Consider the following 16,196-nt stretch of genomic DNA (forward strand, 5'->3'; position numbering starts at 1 on the left):
TAGTCACTCATCTACAAAGTTGACACCCTCCGATCTCGACGTCAAGGGCCAACTTCAAGTACTTCTTGGACCGGTGACCCGCTTTGGCCACACTGTGTTTGATCGATATACGATTACATGTCCCATCACAATACCAACATTCACAATCACGCACAAGCCTCATGGCCGCCCACCCTCATTTCTGTCGAAAGATGAAAAGAAGTCTCCATTATAGTCGTGCCTCAGGGCCATACAGCTGCCTCGTGGTCTTCGTGCCGAAGACGGCTTAGTTATCAATATTTTAGGTATGCATACTTATAAGAATGAAATTACACTATGTATTGACCTTAGCACTCGTCAGTTGTCACTGACCTTGAATGCGGCTGCTAAGCTGAAAACTTACTTCATGGACAGCTCCGTTGTAAGCGATCTTGAAGTTGCGCTTATTGCATATCGATGATGACTGATTACAGGAGAATAATGGTGTCCTTGCATTCAACACAATTCCTGCGACAGCCGTCCAAAAAGTAAACCGGATTGCTTATAGTTCGGGAGAGCTTGGCGATGTCTCGAAATATTCAAAGTCTACTCATGTAAGTTGACAATCAGGTAGTTCGATTCCAAATTATCTATCACTACCAAGGTCGCGGTCAAAGTCATCAATTTGAAGATCCCTGGACCTGCGAATGGAAAACTAGTACAAAGTTTTGTGCGGGTTAGGGCATTATCAAAGTATTTTACTATTGCGTTCGCTCATAGACTCTCACTAGAGGATTCGTCGCAAGCTCAACGTTTGGATTCAATTGTCACATGACAACATTCTTCCTCTTGAGGATGTTACCGAGAGATTTGGGCCACTTCCCGCGTTAGTCACTCCGTGGATGGAAAATGGATCATTAAACGACTATTTGAGACGGGAAGTCAACATTTCGAGGGAGAAGAAGTTGACAATGGTATGTGTTTTCCATCTGTGGTGACAAGTTGAGTCCTGACTTGATACGTCAGGTTAGAGAAGTGGCAGCTGGTCTTCAGTATTGTGAGTGGGCAATCGGCTGTTGCATTTTGGTTGATTGATCTCCTGTAGTACACGATAAGGATATTGTCCACGGTAACCTAACTGGTGTAAGTTTTGTTCGTTACCATGTTTCGCGCAGAGATAATGGTCCAACAATCCAGACCAATGTCCTGGTCGGTAGTGATGGGACGCTCTATCTTGGGGACTTTTGGCTCTCGATGATCTCTACAGAATCAGAAAACGTTATATTTGGATGCTGTAACGGGGAGAGTATCCGTTGGATGCCACCGAGAACAACCATGCCTCTCGATGTAAGCGAAGTAATGGAGGATATGCCGACCAAGGCCCGTGATATTTATTCTTATGGCTGTATCCTGATGCAGGTGTGTCACGTGTTCCCGTTCGATGTCATGTTACTGACATCATGTAGGTGTTTTCAGGACATCAGCCGTATCATGATATCAAGGCTGCTGCCCTTATACAAGCCATATTAACAGGAACCAAACCATTTTCACAGTTGACTGATTTCCACAAAATACAGCAGTACGCGCAACGATGCCTGTCAACAAACAGCGAAGACCGTCCGGTGATTGCCCATATCGTGGAGTTTTTGTGGGAACAGACAAACATCGCGGAGACCATGGAGACGATGTTGCCGAAAACGGTGACTAAAATACCAAAAGCAGATCTCGTGAAGTGTGACCGCCATGCCGATGATGTGGACGTCCTCGGTGCGGCTTTGAAATGCAAGTGGGTGCATAAGATAGAGGTTGGTGTATTTGTACGAACCCACGGAATTGCGCGTAATACGTCAACAGGTCACAGTCAAGACTTTGATGGACGATATTCACAATCAGAATGATTTGAACAAGATGTGCAATGTGAGTGAACACGCAGTTATATAGAAAATGTTATTACTAATCATGTATTGCTTGGCAGAGGATTCGTCGTGAACTATCCGTCAGGGAAAAGTTGAAGCGCGATACCATCCTCGCCCTCTATGGAATGACGACTGGTTTCGGGGTTCTCCCCTCCTTTGTATATCCATGGATGGCAGGCGGTTCGTTGCACGACTACCTGAAACGAGAGAACTCCGATTTAACTGCGCGTCGAAAGCTCGATATAGTACGTTGATGTTCTGTATCATTGTCAATTCCTTCACCTCTGACCGCGAAAGGGCAGCTGGTTCAGATCGCGGATGGCATAAAGCATCGTCAGTATCTCCCGTGACTGTTCATGCAGAAAGGTCACGCGCACTTTTAGTTCATATGCAAGACATTGCGCATGGCAATCTAACGGGTGTATGTTTCGGTTACTTAAGTTACGTACCAAAGATTCTTACCGCATCCGTAGGACGTCATTTTCCTTGACGTTTCAGGCCGTGTACGCATTGCAGAATTCAGTCACTCGGTGATCCTGGCTGAAGCTAATAGTCGAATATTCAGCGAGCAGCTCCTAGGAGACGCGAGATACATTTCACCCGAGCGTATTGTTAGCGGTGGCCAGACGGGAGCACGGAAGCCAACGAAACCCGGAGATGTGTACTCGTATGGCTGCATTGCGATTCTGGTGCGTTACACAGTACATCAATCCTGGACGCGTTTTACACCAGGGTGCTCTAGGTATTGTTGGGCAAGGTGCCGTACTGGTGGATCCAGGAAGAGAGTCAAGTGCTTTTCGAAAAAGTCCGGGGCACAAAGCCTTTACTTTCGAACGTGGAGGTATGATACCTGCGAAGTTTTTCTCTGTGCAGTCCTCACAGGCATTTGACGCAAAGGTCGATGAAGTGCTGCCGAACTTGGTACAACAGTGCTTATTGGTGGCTGAAAGATCCCGTCCTTCCATCGAGAAGGTTATTTACTTGGTGTTAGTCCAAAGTTTCAGGTGAGTTATCTTTGTTGCATGCCACTGCTGGGCTCATCGTCTCCAGCGCTGTGGATCTGACGGACTCGATCCAACGACTCGACAAGGATCACTGCTATTCAGGAGGATTTGCTTATGTTCGCAAGTGCGAGATCCATTTAACGAAAATCGACGCGAGCGTCCAAGAAAAGGTTTCTCGCTACTACCAGCACCCTACTGTAACAGAATGCGTCGACGTGGGTGCCTCGTTGATGTTCTTCTGCGTCCTTCACAGCAATTTAGGTCGCAGTCAAGGAAATAAACTTGGCCAATGATCCAGACATCCTGAAGATCATCAATGTCAGTAGCCATGCATGCTGCCTCCATTCAACTGACTTGGGGTCCGCTAGCGATTGTTCCGAGAAATCAAGCTATGGTTGAAACTTGAGCACGAAAATATCGTCCCTCTCTGGGGTGTTACAGATGGATTTGGTTCCCTTCCGGCACTTATATCGCCATGGTTAGAAAACGGCTCTCTGACCGAATACCTTCAGTACAAGCATGAAATACTTTTTGATGACGGAAAGTTTGCCCTGGTTCGCCCAGATAGTCATCTCGCCACATCCGCCAAGCTGACGTCTCTTTAGCTTAGGGATGTAGCTCGTGGACTTCAATATCGTACGTCCATTGACGTTGGTGTGAGATGAGGGTCAACTAACACCAAGACTTCGGACAGTCCATTCGCAGTCAATCGTCCATGGAGACCTGAGTGGTGTACGTACGCTTCAATGAAATTTGAGGACGTCTATCTGAAGCTTCTTTAGAATAATGTCATCATTGACAAGAATGGAAAGGCATGCCTTACCGATTTCGGTCTCTCTGCCCTCCTTCCTGGAAGAATGAGTCAGGCATTGTTGCCTTTTTTTTTTTTTTTTTTTTTTTTTAAATCCAATTTATGTCTATGTGGGGTACAATACCCTATGTAAGACAATTCTAACTAGGAAAAATGGGGGACTTCCTAGTCCCCCGCCACGTCTCCGACTTCGCAAATGCCCTGAGGGAGGGGTGACCTCCCCCAGTCCGCCGTTCCCGCCGGCCGTTTTAGATGCGCAAGTCTTCTAATCCGCGGGACCTTTGCTGTACAGTTCGTGGTGGGTGGGTCCCTAACGTTGGCTGTGGATGATACAAGTACTCGGGTGTGACACCGTGTACGATGGGGATGATGGAGCGCGGAGCGTAAAGTAAAGTGTTTGGGTGCGGATAGCCTCGTTTCGCCGGCGCCTCCAGGTTGGTCTGTGTGGGAGGGCGTGTGTTTGGGCGGCGAGCAAGCAAGGTATTCTGTCCCTCCTCCTTCTTTCTGCGAATGTCCTTCCCTCTAACTTCTCCTTGTTCAACGCTTCTCGTGTTCTCCAGTTGGACCGCTGGTAGTCCTAATCCCGTCGTCGTCGAGTAGTGGGTTAAGGTCTGGTGTCCTGCACCCAGAGGTTTCCTTAACCGTTATGGGTCTGCTTGGGTTCTTACTATGGTATGCTAAAGAGGTAGTCATCGTCTGTCTTCATTTAGTCTTAGGAGAAACATCACCGAATATTGACCGTAGGCGGCCCGTGCTGTTAACATATCGAATGATTGAGGCACTTGCTTTGGGGTTGGATAACAGGAACGACATGGAAGAAGCGCGTCGACGGTGAGTTGTGGTGAGAATGTGTCGCGCTCTCGCATACTGGGGGCATATAAGTAGGAAGTGCAGTACTGTTTCCGCGGTGTTTTCGCAGTGCGGACAGTTGGGAGAGGGACTTTTGCCGATGCGATGAAGATGCTGGTTGAGAGAGATGTGCTTGGTGCGGAGCCAGATAAGCATGCTGATATGTCGTTTCGGGAGGTGTTGGGCTAAGGAGATGAATGATCCTTTGAGTATATCAGGGTCTAGATTATCAGTATGATGGTATCGGGGTGACTTTCGCCAAAATCTGGTCCAACGCTCGAACGATTCGCGCTTCTGTGCTTGTTTCAGCGCGGATATACTGCTTGGGAGCACTCCTTTACGAAGATAAGGAGGAAGGTGCCTTCTGGGACTGGATTCCGTTCGTGATTTGGCTGCTTGTTTTGCCTCCCTGTCTGCTAATTCATTCCCCATAACTCCATCGTGTCCCGATATCCATCTAACCGTAACTTCGAAGTGGCGGTCGCGGCTGGTTTTCTTCAGTTTCGTTATCATGCTGCGAAAGTGGTCTATCAAATAATGACCTGATTTGGTCGAAAGGACTTCACCGGATTTGATCGTGGCTTGGTTGTCCACGAAGATGGATACAGGGTAGGTGACATCATCTTCCATAGAGAGTAGTTGCGCTGCTAACGTTAGTCCAACTGCCTCGGCTTCGTATACAGTGTGGTCATCTGTAGAGCCCAGGTGGTAGCGCAGAGTCTTCGGTTGAGGTTGGCCGTTACGAATGAGCACCGCTGCTGCTCCCACTTGTCCATCTATGCCCGAACCATCGCTGTAAATCTTGATCTCGTCGGCGTTATTGTTATGTTCCTGAATGGCCAGTTCTCTGGTGTTAGCTATAGAGGTCTGATATGGAGTTCGGGAACTGGGGGGACGTTTATTATGCGTGATGGTCTCGATGGAACCCAGGTCGAGCTTGGTAGCGTGGTATAGGTGGTGGAGGGATGATCTGTGACGTCTGACAAGTCTGTTAGCAGCTCGTCTCACCGGTATGTACAATGGATGGGTGGTGGGGTGCGCCGCCAGGCGAATAGCTGCTTGGTAGCATAGGTTTTGGAGCCGGTGCTGAAGAGGGATCAGCTTCGCATGTACTTCCAGGGTATCCGTTGCCGTGGTGTGCATTGCCCCGGTGATACTTAGAGCCGCGATACGTTGGACTCTTGACAGACGCCTGACCACGCCTATCGAACCTCGTTGAGGGGTGTCGCCGTCCCCTATGAACAAGGGACGGAACCAGAGATCTACTGCATATAACATCTTAGGTAGGGCTACAGCAAGGTATAATTGGCGCATTAGTGAGAGTGGCATTCCCAGGGAAGTAGAAGAAAGACGGCGCAGCTGAAAGACATATGCGGTACCCTTCGCTAGAGCATATGCGATATGGGCTCCCCAGCGTAGTGTTTGGTCCAGTATGACTCCCAAGAATCGGTGCGTTGCTGTTGGGGTGATCATGGTGTTCCTGGTTATGAGAGGAGGGCGTTCTTTGGCGGAGTTCACCGAAAAGTCCATTAATGCGAATTTTGAGGTTTCAAACTTAGAATTGTGGGCTCTCGCCCAGTCGTATCCACCCTCTGGTCTTTCTAACATGTCCTTGAGGATGCCGTGAGTCTCGTGAAAAGATTTCCCTATGGCGATAAACGCAGTATCGTCGACGAAGGCTAACGTTCTCTCCTTTTTGCCGTTTCCGACAGCGATGTCGACGAGGTCCGAGTCGTAAATGACATATAAGATCATGGAGAGCGGGTCCCCCTGACCTATTCCATTGCGGATTGGGATCCATTCGGATAAGTGCCCATCAAACTTGAGCTGAGTGCGACGATCTGTTAACAAACGTTCAGTGAATCCTACCAGAGATTCTGGTAGGCGTCTCTGCCTCATGTTGTGCAGGAGGCGGTCAGTTACGGCGTTCGGGAATGCGCCCTCTATATCCAGGAATAACGCTGAAACAACTTTACCTTGCCTCCAGGCATCTTTGACGGTTGCCTCAAGTAGATGTAAGGAGTCTGTGGTGGATCTTCCAGGACGGCCGCCAAAATGGGTATCGGGGAGTAGATTGTGGTGCTCGAGGAGGTAGGTCATTTGGTCCGCGACCACGGCCGTAAGTAGCTTACACATCGTGTTGAGGAGCGCGATAGGTCTGTAGGCCTTCGTGACGGTATAATCCGGCTTTCCAGGTTTGCGTAAGACGACGGTTGTGAAGTCTTTCCATGGGGGGTGATATGTCTGGAGCGTGAATACAGCTGTAAATAGATGAAGTAGGTACTGGTTGAGCAGGGCTGCGCATCGAATGAAGACTATGTTGCATATGCCGTCGGGGCCAGGTGCCTTGTAAGGACTGAGTTTGGCGATACTTCTCAATAGTTGAGTTCCGTTGATAGGTGCCGGCGTGTGGACTGGTTCGGGGTAGATGACCTCTGCTGGGACGGATGAGACAGCTGGTGGGGGCGGAAAGAATGTGTTTGCTAGGGTCGCACTTTTCTCCTCGTTAGTGTCTGCAAAGGAGCCGTCAGGCCGCCGTAACGTTGGAATTCTAGAAGGGCCGCCGTCGCCCGCTGCTGCTGTGAGGTAGTTGTTAGCAATCCAAATATCGTTACCTTCGATCTCTTCGAGCCAACTAATCCAATGTTCTTTTTTAGTCTGCTTGATGGCTTCCGAGTACTGATTACGTTTGATGCGGTATTCCTCGTGGCTGGGGTGGTTAGTATTATCTCGCAGTCGATATGAGCAGTGACATAGTTTTGCTACTTCGCGTCGTAGAATGGTGAGGTCTCTTGTCCACCATCGTTTGGAGTGGGGGTTAGGCTTCGATTTAGGGACGGTTTGCGCTATTGTACGTTGAATCGCAGTGGTCAGAGCCCGCGCTGCATTCTGGAATTCCTCGTCAGTGACAAGTGGCTGAGCAGGAGGAAGCGTATCCAGTTCTAAGGCTAGACGTTCGTTGAACATCTCCCAGTCCGTTTCCCTAAAGTTGTGCTTCTCCTCCACTGTGGCTCTCGGGACGTCGAATTCTAAGATACTAAGTATGGGGAGATGGTCAGTAGCGGGTCCGCGCAATGCTGGGTTGGTTGAGCAGCTCAGGAAGGAGTCGCTAGTGTGGTCCGTGCAAAAGACATTGTCGGGGCGTGTCCAGTTTTTCGAACTTGATGACTGTAGCGTCGGCATGCCCTTTGGTAGGGCTAATATCATACCATAGTCCGCCAGAAGGTCTAAAAGAGGCTGAGCTGCGTTAAGATAATGGTTAGTGAATAATTGGGTGTTGCGGTCCTCGTCCCATAGGGGGTGATGTCTGTTGAAATCACCGAGCCAGATCATGTGATCATCGGCAGATGGGCGTAAGTTCACTAATTCTCGTTCTAGGAAGGAGGCGAGTGCCTCCTGGGTGTTCGTTAGTAAACAATCGTTATAGATATTAAATATTGTGCATCGGCCGAATGGGCCCCGAAATTGGATTACCACAACGTCCGGCGAGGGGAATGCGAGTTGCTGCCACGAGTTGGTTTCTAGAGATTTGGAAACGAGTGTGACCGCTCGTGACTTAAGATTAGGCGCTGAGAATCTGGTGGTAGGGTATACTGCGTGGAAGAAAGGGGACGATATGGTATTCTTCATTGAATTGATGTGAGGTTCCTGGAGGGCGACGATGTCCCATTCTCGGGCGATGGGACTATTGAGGAGTGAATGTTGCGCCACTAGTGATGTATTTAGATTTTGTTGCCATACGCGTAGTCTAGTCGATGTTTCGGAGTGGTGTTCAGACATTGGGTGGGGTCGAGGGCCGTGGGGTCGCGTAAACGGAGGAGGATGTGAGAGGGGAGTCTAATATGGAGGGGGTTGAAGAGTGTTGGGCTACCGGAGTGCGTCGTCCATGGTCCCAAGCTTTGTTAGCGTTGGCATCAATGGGGATGGAGTTGGGTCCTGTGGGTGTGGGGGCCCTGAAGCCCCTTTGGCCTATGTGACGCGGTGCTCCTCGTGTAGAATGTCCTCTAGTAGGACGGCGTGACTCGAATGGAAGATTTGTCTGACGAAGGGGTGGTGGGTGATGTGGGTTGGTGGGTGGCGGAGTGAAGGTCGAAGTAACTTTCTGAGGTGGAGCTGGTTGTGAAGGTAATAGTACTTGGGTCCAGGGGTCGTCGGTTGGGAAGAACGGCATGGAGTTTTCTGGATGTTTGGCGTCTATACCTGCGCACCTGGACTCGAATTCAGGACAGTTCCGGTTCCAGCTGGCATGGTTGTCCGAGTTGCAGCTAACACAGTAGAAGGTGCGGTAGGCATTGCAGTCATTAGTGCGATGGTTCTTTCCGCAAGTGCCACAGGTGTCTTGCGGGGCCTGGCAGTCTCTTGCGATGTGTCCCCAGAGCTGGCATCGGACGCAACGTACTGGTTCGCGTTTATCCTTTCGTGGGTGTAGCTTTTCTTGACCGATGTAGATGCCGTCGCGAAGCGCTTTATTAGCTGGATGGGGATCTGTGAAATGGAAGATTGCGTGAGCAACCCGTTGATCCGGCGCTCTGCGTTGGCTTGGCTTGATCCAATTAGTCGATTCTATAGCGCCCGGAAGCATTTCATTTTCCTCTTCTACCGTGCGTAGCCAATTGGGATCTTCGATTCTGGAAATAATAGGTAAGAAGGGAACAATGATGGAAAAACGCCTATCTTTGATGATGACGGTGTTGTCTAGAGCAGTTAGTAATGCTAAGGCGGTTTTCAGGGCGTCTAATCCATTTGGCAGCTGCAATAGAAGTTAGTTCAACTATTATTCCCCCGCTTCTGAGACGGGTGGTTGCTTTAATGTTGATTTCCGGTGTGTCATCTGATTGGGATGCTGAGAACGCTTGTTTTAGTTTACTCGCTATGATGGACGAGGTCGCTTCGGGGGCGAAGAGTGTCTGGCCCGGAACAGGGTCTATTAAGATCTGGCGATCTCGTGTAGCCGCGCGTGCCACCGCTGCCGATACAGGTGCCGGGGTCTGAGTGTGTTGTTGAACTATTTCGCTGTATGATTTTGAGGTTCCTGGTTTTGTCGTGCTAAGGGGAGCGTTTAGAGATTCCACAACGTTCTTGACATCAGCAATACTATTCAGGACCGCGTCGGCCGCCTTTTCAGCTCTAGTAGCTGCTGCAGATGCAGTTCCGTTGTCTTCCTTTGAATTTTCTGTTATAATGTCCTTCAATTTCGCGATTTCGTCAACGTTTGTTTTGAGGGTTTCTGAGGCGGTGAGAATGGAGGCTACATGTGGAGAGATGGCCGCAATAACATGGGCGGATAGTGAAGATGATAGGTCTGCGGCCACTTGAGTCGAGAGCGAGGCTGAGATAGACTCCGTGATTTGCTGAATGTTGGGGGTTGCCGCATTGGCGTTACTGTTAAGATTGTCTTCCAGTAGTAGGACTGTGGCGCGAAGGCCTTCGACTACGATCCGGGGGATTCCTGTGTATTGGGTGATATACAGAATCGTGAGTAACAGACTTTCGTTAGAAATGGGGGTGCCCGGTTGACGGAATGGAGACTTCTCTAGGAAGGCAATACTGCTTTCCTTGTCTTTAACATCGTATTCTTGCTGTATAATTTCATCTCTTGGCAACAGTAGGGAGATAGTGTTGCGGTAGGATGTTCTGGTTCTATTGGTGGGAGTGGGGACGCGGATGTTTGAATTGCCGGGTCCCACAGACGTTGAACGCGTCTTCCCCGTTGCCATTTGTGCTATATTCGTCAGTATGGACTACTGTACTTAGCCTGGCAAGTTTTTGGGTGGTAGGTCGAGAGTCTTTTGGCGTTGGGAACGCCTTGAACGCCGGTGAGCGCAGTGCTGGGTGCCGAGATTTTTCGGGGTCCTAGCTGGGGTGCCACTTGGTGTGTGACCAAGAGGCGATGCATTGTTGCCTAGCACTCCTACATGTACCGCGCAGTACATGGCGCCAGAATACTTGATATTTGACGATGAACATAACCTGACACCGGTCTTCACCTCGAAGAGCGACGTGTACTCCTTCGGAGGGATCATGCTGCAGGCATGTTGCATATATTAATCGCACTAAATCAGCTCACGTTCTTGCAGGTTTTGGAGGGCAAGGTCCCATACCACTACATCGCCAGATACGAAACCATAATTTACCACGTATTAAAAGGAATGAGACCCAGAAAGCCGCCTGCATCTGTGGTCATTGACACTGACTGGGATTTCATTCAGAGGTGTTGGTTAGAAGATGCGGAGTGTCGGCCCTCTGATGAAGATATCCTAGGATTTGTGGGGGCTAGAATTCGGTGATAGTAGATGAAGGATCCTTTATACTTGTCCGTCATTTATAGATAGGAGATCTCGAGTGCGTCACTCGAAGTACCGATAATATTGTAAAGCCGACAATACTGTAGATAGTAACTTCCACTGAAATAGCATGCAGTTAATTTTTCCGGAGCGCCGATTCTGAATTTCAGTGTGAACCAAAATGCAGAGTTCTTAGTCCATCAAACTAGCACTAGGCATCCCGGCATTAGGTACATACATCATATATACTGAGTCCCTCTATCCAGACTGGGACTATACATTGTCTTTAGCGCACAGCTCCTTCTTTGACCTCAATAAATAATCTGATGCAGGAGAAATTTACTCAAGAATTGGGAACGGGGGGGCGATAAGGTCAACGACCTATAGCTAGTCGGTGGGTGTCTATTTCTAGCACATCGCAACCCAAGTCTTTATCGATGTGGTATTCCGTTCGGCTGCTAAAACTTACTACCGATATCGTTATCCGGAAATTGGTGGGTCTCTGAAAGGCGAACACAAGTGGGGGTTAAATCGCGAGAGTACCTGGTGCAAATACCAGCGAGGAATACAAGAGATGATAGTGTATCGTGTATTCCGGAGAGTAACGGCGGATGGAGAGGACGAGACAACGGTGGACATGCAACTCGCGATAGACCTTTGAACAACCAGCAAGTCTAAAAAAATTAAGTTCAGTCGACGATCAGTTTCAATAGCGATCCTCGACCAAAGTGTTCAGAGATTGAACGGGAATAGATTGAAGAAGGTACACGTCGAACATACAGGTTGTCGCAGGACTTCAACGGATAGTCACTGTCGGTGGCATAAAGGGAAAAAGTATTGCATAATCATTGGTCTGCATTCTCTATAGGAAGTTAGCATACCGATCAAAGTAGAACTATAGAAGTGACCGGTATTTTGATATATAAATATGTAACAGCCCACATGGAAGACATACTACGCCATTTATCACAACGAGAGAGCTGAGTGACAAAAAAGTTGAGCACTGTAGCATGGGTAGCATCATTGAAAAGACTCACTCAAGGCCCAAGAACGTAAGTTGGTCTGCGTAATTTCAGCACTAGCGTCCATCGCGAAACGGTACGATTCGAAAGCTTCTCCAAGCCTGCCAGCCCTAAGGAGCGCACGTATCAGTCTCTTGTTGGAGGTTGGCCACAATGCTGCGATGTCCCATCCGAAGAGCTGCAAAAAAGCACAGTTGATGATCAGTGAGTTTTTCGGTGACGTCATATTCAACGCACCACAGTGAAGGCCTCCAAGGCAGTAGGAACGAGGGATTTAGCCAAGACAGCGCTAGCATCGACAGCGGCACTGAAGTGCTCAACCGCCTCATTATGACGCGCGCCGTTGAAGGCAATGATTCCTAGTTGGAGTCGCAGACTCGCCTGATGCACGAAGCGCAGACCCACCAGTCAGCAGACGAGCATAAGCGTGATTGCGAACAGGAGACTCACCACTACTATACCACAAGCGATGGGATCGGCAGAAGGGTCAGCAGCCAGCTGGTCCACACGCAGCATTGCCTCTTCATGTCTATTAGCATTGAAGAGCGCAATAGCCTGAAACACGGTGAGGCGCGGAGTACGCAAGATGAGCAAATCAACGTGCCTTGATCAAGTAAAGGAAAATAGTGACATCCGTATTTCCCTGTGTAAACGTGAATGCCAAGTCAAAGGCTGTCCTCGCGTCATCGAGGCGCTGCTTTCCACAGAGAGCGATACCTTTGGCGATATAGCCAGCGAACGATGTCCTTATGACAAGGGACTACGAGAACATCGAAGTCAGCAGGTTTTGAGTTAGGGCATGATGGGTCATTGTTACCTTGGTCGCATCATGAAGCGCATTGTCCCAGTCGAGTTTGCGTGCCAGAATGAAAGAGCGATTGGCATAGGAGGCGAAGTTCTTGGCGTCGGTGGCAATCTCCAGAGTAAGAATCCTTTCAGCGGTAGACAAATCCCCTCTGATTGATGCACTACGGGTGGTGTTGGTGATAGCAAGGAGCTCAGCCGTGGCGATCCCTAGTGTCTGCCGCGTGAAAAAGTTTGAGTGACACCGTACAAGTAAAGAATGAAATCATACCTTTGAAACAACCCGCTGCACCTTTGTCTCAGACTTGGCAGCATATTGTTCTGCCTTGGACAGGTGTTGCTCGGCCTTGAAGGCAGACTGCTCGAACTCGGTGATAGGCTGCTCGACCTCCAGAACAGACTGCGAGTGGACAGTCGTCAAAGACGATTGCTGAGACCTGGAATCGGAGCTTGCAGTCGTCAAAACTGACTGCTGAATCATGGAATCGGAGCTTCCGGTCGTCAAAACAGGCTGCAGAGACTTGGAATAGAGGCTTCCGGTCACTGGATTAGATACTACGAGTGTCTGCGTGCAAAAAAGGTTTGAATGGCGCCATACAAGTAAAGGATGGAATCATACCTGCCCGCCATTTAGAACAGATTGATCAGACTTTGTAACAGATGTTGCTGCCCCGGACAGAGATTGCTGGGAGTTGGAAAGAGACTGTTCGACATGAGAAATTTGGGATTGTTCCGTGTGGACAGATTCAAATGACCGCTCATTCACAATAGACTGCGGGACCTTGGTAATGGTCTGCTCGACTGTGATGATAGGCTGTTCAGCCTTCAAAACAGACTGCGAGTGGAGAGTGGTCAAAGACGATTGCTGAGAATTGGAATTGGAGCTTGGAGTCGTCAAAACCGACTGCTGAAACTTGGAATCAGAGCTTCCAATTGTCAAAACAGGCTCCAGGGACTTGGAATCGGAGCTTGTGGTCGTCAAAACAGACTGCTGAAGCTTGGAATCGGAGCTTCCAGATATCAAAACTGACTGCAGGGACTTGGAATCGGTGCCTGTGGTCGTCAAAACTGAGCGCAGAGACTTGGAATCGGAGCTTGCAGTAGTCAAAACAGGCTGCAGAGTGGAATGGGGACTTGCAGTCACTGACTCGGCGACTACGAGTGTCTGCGTGAAAAAGCTTTGAATGACCGCGACGCCATACAAGTAAAGGATGGAATCATACCTGCCCGGCATTGAAAACAGACTGATCCGACTTGATGACAGGTGTTGCTGCCCTGGACAGAGACTGTTCGCCATGGGAAATCTGAGATTGTTCAGTGTGGACGGATGTTGCTGCCCCGGACAGAGATTGCTGGGAGTTGAAAAGAGACTGTTCAGCATGAGAGATTTGAGATTGTTCCGCGTGGACAGATTCAGATGACTGCCCATTCGCAACAGACTGCTGAACCTTGGTAATCGTCTGCTCGACTGTGGTGATAGGCTGTGGAACATCCGAAACTGACTGCAGCTGGACAGTCGTCAAAGACGACTGTTGCAGGTGAGAGCTGGAAACGGGGGTTCCTACAGTAACAGTGGACTCTTGAACCTTGTATTCAGTGACTGGAACCTTTTTGATCAAAAGAAGCAAATGAGATCACGGAGGTTCACTTAATGAGGAAGAAATTACCGTTGTCACAACTTCCTTCAAGTAAAAGTCGGGAGTGTCTAGTACTGGCAAAGTGCCCGCGGGTGCAGTCCATACTGAGACTTTCTTATCATAACCTCCACTAAGGATGTGTGCGCCATACGCGGAGAAGGCTGCGCAAATAACAGAAGAAGTGTGCTGGAAAATGGCAATGGTTTGTTTATCGGAGAGTTGCCAAAGACGAACAGAGTTGTCGCTAGAGGCAGAAACTGCGTGCGTGCCAGCAGAATGAACGGCGATGGAGTTGATTTTGTACGTGTGGCCCGTCCATGGTTCACCGACCTGCGTCCAGCTTGATGTTTCCCACTCCCTAATGCTGGGATCATGGTCATCTCCTCCAGAAAGAAGGCGTTTGGCATCAGGAGACCAGGCGAGTGACAAAGTACCGTGACTGTGACCCTTCAACGTCTTTTGGAGTTTGCCGTCGGTGTAAATTTGGATATCTTGATCTGTTGCCACTGCAAGCGCATGTACGCTGGACCGCGCATACCGAACGCAGCGGACAGTATCACCACAGGCGTAAAATCCGGCTTGCTCCCAGGTTCTGGTGTTCCAAAACTTGATCGTCTGGTCGTTGCGTGCCGCTGACGCGGTAACGACGAATGCATTGTCGGGTGAAAAGTCCAAGGAGCGGACTCCACTGCCGTGGGCTTTGGGAACTCTGGTGAGAGACTCCCCAGTTTTTGCCTGCCAGGCGATGAGCTCGCCGTTCTCGTCACCAGTCGCTATCAATTCCCCGTCTCGCGATACCGCCAATCCCATCACGTCACCGGTGTGCCCCCCCAACTGCTTCAATACTTTACCTGTCTTCAAGTCCCAGAGACGGACCATCCTGTCCTCAGAGGAGGTCACCATTAGTTCGCTATTTGGAATATCTGCGGCTGCGTAGATGGTCTGTGTGCGATCTTCGAACACCCAAGTAGGGTTGATGATAGGAGTGAGATGTGCCATTTTACTAGAGGTTGTTGGTGTTGAAAACTGGTGAGTGAACTCGATAGAATGATTCTGGATGTAGCTGAAGTGGTGTGCACACTGTACGTTTCACTGTAGGTTTTATACTACTTCACCAAACGCTGAACACATACATATTCTTACAGGTATGTACCTTGCTCGCCACATTTCAGGTACTTAGGAACATAACACCGCATGCTTTTCATAATAACGCTCTAGACAATCATCCGCCCGGTGACATGTGAACTCCGGCTCCCTGCATTTTTTTTCGGGAGATTCGAGATCTGCACTGCAGGTATGTACGCTATGTGCAGATTTCTATGGGATCGACTGTTTTAACTCTGTTATCATTGTTGGGCCTTTTCGAGGTCGGTCACGGGTAAACTGCGACTCCATCATGATGGCAGCATTTGCATATGGCTTGGTGCTAGAGCTCCAGTAATCATGCTGTGAGAAAGCAAATCTAACACGACTCGGAGCACTTCTCGATCCGAGTTCCCTGACCGCTAATTACAACAAGACTACAACTGCGAGTACCTCGCCTTAACATAAAATTTACGGTCAGACTCTTGACTGCATCATCTTCGTACACCATTCCTCCTGATTCAGACGTATAGTATGCGTGTGTTCCAAATAAGCACGACAATGGCAACTAGCTCACGATGCAATATAACAAACACTCCCTCGAGCGAAGACTCGGAACAAATTGAAATAAAAATGCCTTCCCCTGAACCTGCAAGGCCGCCACGGTGCTCTTTCCGCATTTTCCCCACGAATCGGGGCAACTGCAGAACGCCCGCTTTCCCGCACTGATCGCAGATGCCCCTTCATCGATGCAATGCTTATTGTCTCCTCACTGGCTCCACTGAACGTTTGATTGGGTAAGCGTTTGACAACTGTGATCTGCGGCAA

At 49.2% G+C, this 16,196-nt stretch overlaps 3 protein-coding genes across 3 annotated transcripts; 1 reads left to right on the plus strand and 2 right to left on the minus strand.

Moving 5' to 3' along the window:
* Window positions 1-385: 385 nt before the first annotated feature.
* On the plus strand, window positions 386-3,605 carry F5891DRAFT_1182523 (kinase-like domain-containing protein; the record flags this gene model as incomplete). The annotated part of the gene is made up of 20 exons (XM_041366178.1): window positions 386-400; window positions 453-572; window positions 623-694; window positions 750-932; window positions 985-1,015; window positions 1,064-1,101; window positions 1,156-1,377; window positions 1,425-1,763; window positions 1,813-1,875; window positions 1,934-2,119; window positions 2,177-2,207; window positions 2,258-2,295; window positions 2,348-2,563; window positions 2,617-2,715; window positions 2,772-2,878; window positions 2,925-3,093; window positions 3,140-3,196; window positions 3,247-3,432; window positions 3,497-3,514; window positions 3,573-3,605. 20 exons carry the CDS (start codon window positions 386-388, stop codon window positions 3,603-3,605), a joined length of 2,223 nt encoding a protein of 740 aa, XP_041231850.1.
* Window positions 3,606-9,087: 5,482 nt separating this feature from the next.
* F5891DRAFT_557129 (uncharacterized protein) lies at window positions 9,088-10,440 on the minus strand. The gene has a single exon (XM_041372250.1). The coding sequence runs from the start codon at window positions 10,253-10,255 to the stop codon at window positions 9,209-9,211; it is 1,047 nt and encodes a 348-aa protein (XP_041231851.1). The 5' UTR covers window positions 10,256-10,440; the 3' UTR covers window positions 9,088-9,208.
* A 1,326-nt stretch (window positions 10,441-11,766) lies between these two features.
* On the minus strand, window positions 11,767-13,996 carry F5891DRAFT_1004825 (uncharacterized protein). Its single transcript, XM_041360365.1, has 12 exons — window positions 13,976-13,996; window positions 13,872-13,882; window positions 13,731-13,781; window positions 13,391-13,532; window positions 13,268-13,351; window positions 12,920-13,213; window positions 12,662-12,865; window positions 12,449-12,604; window positions 12,295-12,399; window positions 12,082-12,225; window positions 11,843-12,022; window positions 11,767-11,802 (listed from the first exon to the last, which is right to left on the minus strand). The coding sequence occupies exons 2-11, from the start codon at window positions 13,880-13,882 to the stop codon at window positions 11,843-11,845; spliced, it is 1,371 nt and encodes a 456-aa protein (XP_041231852.1). The 5' UTR covers window positions 13,976-13,996; the 3' UTR covers window positions 11,767-11,802.
* Between the last annotated feature and the right edge of the window lie 2,200 nt (window positions 13,997-16,196).

Source organism: Suillus fuscotomentosus (genome assembly GCF_016647785.1).
Source record: "Suillus fuscotomentosus strain FC203 chromosome Unknown F5891scaffold_5, whole genome shotgun sequence".
In the NCBI taxonomy this organism is placed as follows: domain Eukaryota; kingdom Fungi; phylum Basidiomycota; class Agaricomycetes; order Boletales; family Suillaceae; genus Suillus; species Suillus fuscotomentosus.

What these genes read in the sequence shown, in the direction of transcription:
- F5891DRAFT_557129 (XM_041372250.1), bottom strand. Translation starts at nt 10,255, where the DNA reads ATGGCAACGGGGAAGACGCGTTCAACGTCTGTGGGACCCGGCAATTCA.
- F5891DRAFT_1004825 (XM_041360365.1), bottom strand. An exon ending in ACTGCAAGCTCCGATTCCAA is followed by an intron (nt 13,533 to 13,730) that starts GTCTCTGCGCTC and finishes GACGACTCCAAG; the next exon opens with CTCCAATTCCAATTCTCAGC. An exon ending in CGCTTCATGATGCGACCAAG is followed by an intron (nt 12,605 to 12,661) that starts GTAACAATGACC and finishes ATGTTCTCGTAG; the next exon opens with TCCCTTGTCATAAGGACATC.